The sequence below is a fragment of the Ursus arctos genome, unplaced genomic scaffold, assembly GCF_023065955.2.
Source record: "Ursus arctos isolate Adak ecotype North America unplaced genomic scaffold, UrsArc2.0 scaffold_16, whole genome shotgun sequence".
NCBI classification, from domain to species: Eukaryota; Metazoa; Chordata; class Mammalia; order Carnivora; family Ursidae; genus Ursus; species Ursus arctos.
Genome location: NW_026622830.1, coordinates 26555243 through 26559322, shown reverse-complemented (window position 1 = coordinate 26559322; position 4080 = coordinate 26555243). Strand labels below are relative to the sequence as shown.

The window sequence follows — 4080 nt, the reverse complement described above, 5'->3', positions numbered from 1 at the left end:
GCCCTGGAGCAGATCCTGTGGGGGATGGGCAGGGAAATAGTTTCTTCCTCTGCTCAGTTCAGGAGAGTTGAGAGGGGGAGGGGGGAAGAGTAGAGAGAGGGAAGATTCCTTCCAAGGAGGCTCCTTGGCACAGTGCCTGCTTAGAGGGAGGGCGGGTATGATGAACGCAGGATGAATGCAGGCTTTCTCCCCCGCCTCTGGCCGGTGAAGGAGGGAAACCTGAGGCAGAGAAGGGAGAGATGAGGGGGAGGGATCGAGGAGGGAAGGGTCTGTTTGCTTTAGGAGACAAGAGGGAGGGGCTGAGAGGGCTAGGAAAGGCAGGGCTCCCAAGAGCCAACCAGGCCTCAACTACACCTTAACAGCTCTGGAAATATCCTCAACTCTCTGAGTTAGAGAATCAAAACACTGGGAACTTTAGTTCTTACGATGGATTATTTTAACGTCTCAGAGCTGAAAATCCTTCAGTCAGTTGTGTCTGGGGTCTCCAGGGCTGGCGTGGAGGAGTGTGTCAGCTCTCTGGGAAGTTTCCTGGACTCTTTCTTCCTCCCTTAGTACCTGAAGGGATGGCATTTTATTTTTTTTTAAAGATTATTTATTTATTTATTCGACAGGATAGAGACAGCCAGCGAGAGGGAACACAAGCAGGGGGAGTGGGAGAGGAAGAAGCAGGCTCATAGCGGAGGAGCCTGATGTGGGGCTCGATCCCAGAACGCCGGGATCACGCCCTGAGCCGAAGGCAGACGCTTAACCGCTGCGCCACTCAGGCGCCCCTGGGATGGCATTTTAAAAAGCCCATAATAAATACTTTGCAACCAAATCGTGGCATTTACCGTAACTCTAAAATGATGAAGCTAACATCTTCTGCCTTCTGCATTGTAACCTCCTGAGGCCAGATCCATCACTCTCATTTTAGTACCATTCAGAACTGTGGTCTCAAACCTGGCTGCCCATCAGAATTGTTTGGGGATGCTTACTGAAAATATTTTCACTCACACCAGCAATTTTGATTCCTTGGAGCAAAGTCAGGGCTTAAAAGTTAAGTTTTTACAATGTGCTAAGTGAGTGCGGTGCATACCTAGGATTGAGGTAACAATTCCAAAAGGCCTGGCACAACATAGTAGGTGCTAAGCATTGCCTGCAGGGGTTGGAAATGTATTTGTAGGGTAAACAAATGATGTGTAGAAATATGGACTGAACGAGAGTCTGTGTACCTTTGAAAGGAGATAGGGCAACAGTGTTAGCAATACAAAAGATAAATATTTATTCAGAACAAAACTTTTAACAATCGATTTTACATTCTAAGCCACAAGGAAATAGCAAAACATAAAGCAAAGGAAAAACATCAACTAAAAGAAAAGCAGTGTACTGTCTTTTCTACTTTAACTTGGTAACACTTAGTTGACCCAATGCCCTCTTGCTTGACCTATTTTGCAAGCACATTTTAGAGTTAACAGCTTACTTATGATTCCAGGTTAAAATCACCTTTCTCCTGTGAGTCAGGAAGTTGTAGAGGAGCTCCAGTTAGAGACTTCTCTGGGATTTCTAGCTATTGAGGCTAAGGTGCAAATGTAAACCTCTGGTAGGTTTCCTTATTCAGGAACACCCCCGTTTCTAAGTGGTGGCAATGAACGATGAAGGGTAAGGCCCCAAAGGACTTGGCACTTTAATCCAGATATGATAACCCAGGGAGCAATGAGTACACCCTAGATTATGTTCCTTTGCCCCTTCCCTATTTCCCAAGTAACAGAAGCCCCTGCTAAATCCCTTTCTGCTTCCTCCCCGAGATGATTTCTTAGCATTCCTCTGGGCTCATCATTCTGGAGATATCAGACTTTCCGGGCCCTCAAGTGTTGAGGAAAATGTTGTGAAGTGTGAGAGGTAGTGGAATGAGCACCGGGCTTGGGGTCAGGGAACTCTACTCTAGGCTAGCTCTGGCACCAGACAGCTATGTGATTTTGACCCATTTAACGTCTCTGGGCCTGTTTCATCTGTTGGAAATCCAGGGAATTGGTCTAAACCAATTTTAGGTCCTTTCCAGCAAGAAAATTCCAAATTCCATGATTCTGTGAAAAATGGCTTCTGAGCCACTGAACGAACAGCTGTCCCAAAGTCCATGCATTTTAATGCCATAAGAGAGGCCCTTGGCCACCATTCAGAGCTTATTGACTCAGATTACATACACTTCTAACAACACTGGTTTCACAAATTCTCAGACCACATAGATTAGAAGCAGCAAATTAAAAGGGGAGGGGGAAGAGCTGCAAAAAGTAGCCACCCTGACAGAAGCCACAGTCAACAATGTTCTCAATTCAACAAACACTGATGGAGTGCCTACCATGTGGTGGGCCCCACACCTAGTGCTGGGGCATAAAGATGAGCAAGGCAGCCCAATGGGTGAAAATCCCGGGAGAAGACAAAGCGTGGGGAGTAAAAAGTACAAAAAATCCCACACAAAAAACACAAAAAAACAAAACAACCCAGATACAAAAACGAAAACAAAATTTTAAAAAGGGAGAGGCAACACGTCTGCACACTACAGTTCTCGGTAGTTACTGATGACAGAGTCACCAATTCAGAAAAGGCTGAAATGGAGTAAACTCGGTTTAAGAAGGCAGAGAGAGATGTCTCTTGCAGGTTTAGAAAGATCTCCTTCAAAAACGTAAAAAATGGTTTAAAAAAAAGTTTTGGCACTTAAGAGGGGTAAGCTGGCTCTGTATTCACCCTGGCAGGCAGGCGGGTGTTCAGTGCCCAGCCACCCCGGTTAGCTGAGCTGCCACGGAATTGTGAACTGCTTTGGGACACTGGGCAAAGGCGTGTCCTCTCTTGCCACAGAGGTTACACACGATGCCCTTCCGGCAGTAAGGGCTCAGGTGCCCCTCCTCCCCGCACCTGAAGCACCTGTCCTGCGTGCAGCTGCCGCTCATGTGGGTCCGGGAACCACATTTAAAGCACGTCTTGGGCTGCCCCTTGTACCAGCTGTAGCCCCTCTCAGCCCCCAGGAAGAAGGCCCCCGGCAGGTGCCTGACCCCGCCCTCCCCCTGCCGCAGCTCGATCTCACACTTGTACTCCCCGGTCCAGATCCCAAACCTGTCGGTCACTTTCACGGGCACGGCCAGCACATCGCAGTGGCGCTTGAGCCAGGTCACGATGTCCTCCACGTCCACCGTCTCGTTCCGGAAGAGGATGAAGAGCGTCTTCAAGCTGGACTTGCTCCGCCCCAGCACCACAAAGTTCTCCCAGCAGTCCTCCTGCTCGCGCTTCTCCTCGTAGACGCGTAGGAACAGGGCCAGCTTCTCCGCCGAGCGGAAGCTCACGTCGAACTCGCGGCTGCCGGGGATCTGGATGACCGCGTAGATGTCGCTCGGGTCCATGCCGATGGAGCGCAGAATGAGCGCGCCCACAACGAAGTCCCGGGTCGGGCAGGCGCCCTCGTCTCCCTGGAAACAGATGCGCACCAGGAAGCGGCCCTTGCCCGGGCCCGCAGCTGGGCCCGACGCCACTGCCTGCTCGTCCTGAGCGGGCCGCTCGGCCGCGTCCTCGGCCGCGCCAGGCCTGGCCGGGCCCGCCATGGCCGCCGCCGTCTCGGCCTTCTTCCTCCGGCCCGCCTCGGCCGCACCCTTCTTCTTGCGGGGGTCCGCCGCCTCGCCGGCCGGGTCTCTCCGCCGACCCTTCGGGTCCCCGCGGCCGGCCGGGGGGAAGTCGCCGAGGCCCGGCGCCGCCAGGCCCGCGGGAGCGCCGAGCCCGCCGCCCACGCCGCTGCCTCCCTCCTCCTCCCGCCGCGGCGGCCGCGACTCGCGGAACTCGCCCTTTTTTTCGGCCAGGTTCTTCACCACCTGGGCCCAGCCCATCTTCTCGCGGCCGCCCTCGGCCTCCTCGCCGCGAGCCGCGGGCCGCGCGGGGGGCAGGAGCTGCGGCCGCCCCCGCTTCCTCTCCTCCTCCGCGCCGCCGCCGGTGGCCATTTTACCTCCTTCCCAGCATCCTCCACTCGCTCCCGCAGCCAAAGGGCGCCCATCCGCGCGCCCGCCCGCCCGGGGCTGTGGGGGTTTGGTGTTGTGTGTGTGTGTGTGTGTGTTGTTTTTT

The 4080-nt window shown here is 53.5% G+C and overlaps 1 protein-coding gene across 1 annotated transcript; it reads right to left on the bottom strand.

Moving 5' to 3' along the window:
- Nucleotides 1–1240: 1240 nt before the first annotated feature.
- ZCCHC3 (zinc finger CCHC-type containing 3) lies at nt 1241–4054 on the bottom strand. The gene has a single exon (XM_026503215.4). It carries the CDS (start codon nt 3957–3959, stop codon nt 2742–2744), a length of 1218 nt encoding a protein of 405 aa, XP_026359000.1. The 5' UTR covers nt 3960–4054; the 3' UTR covers nt 1241–2741.
- Nucleotides 4055–4080: the final 26 nt, after the last annotated feature.

What these genes read in the sequence shown, in the direction of transcription:
- ZCCHC3 (XM_026503215.4), bottom strand. Translation starts at nt 3,959, where the DNA reads ATGGCCACCGGCGGCGGCGCGGAGGAGGAGAGGAAGCGGGGGCGGCCG.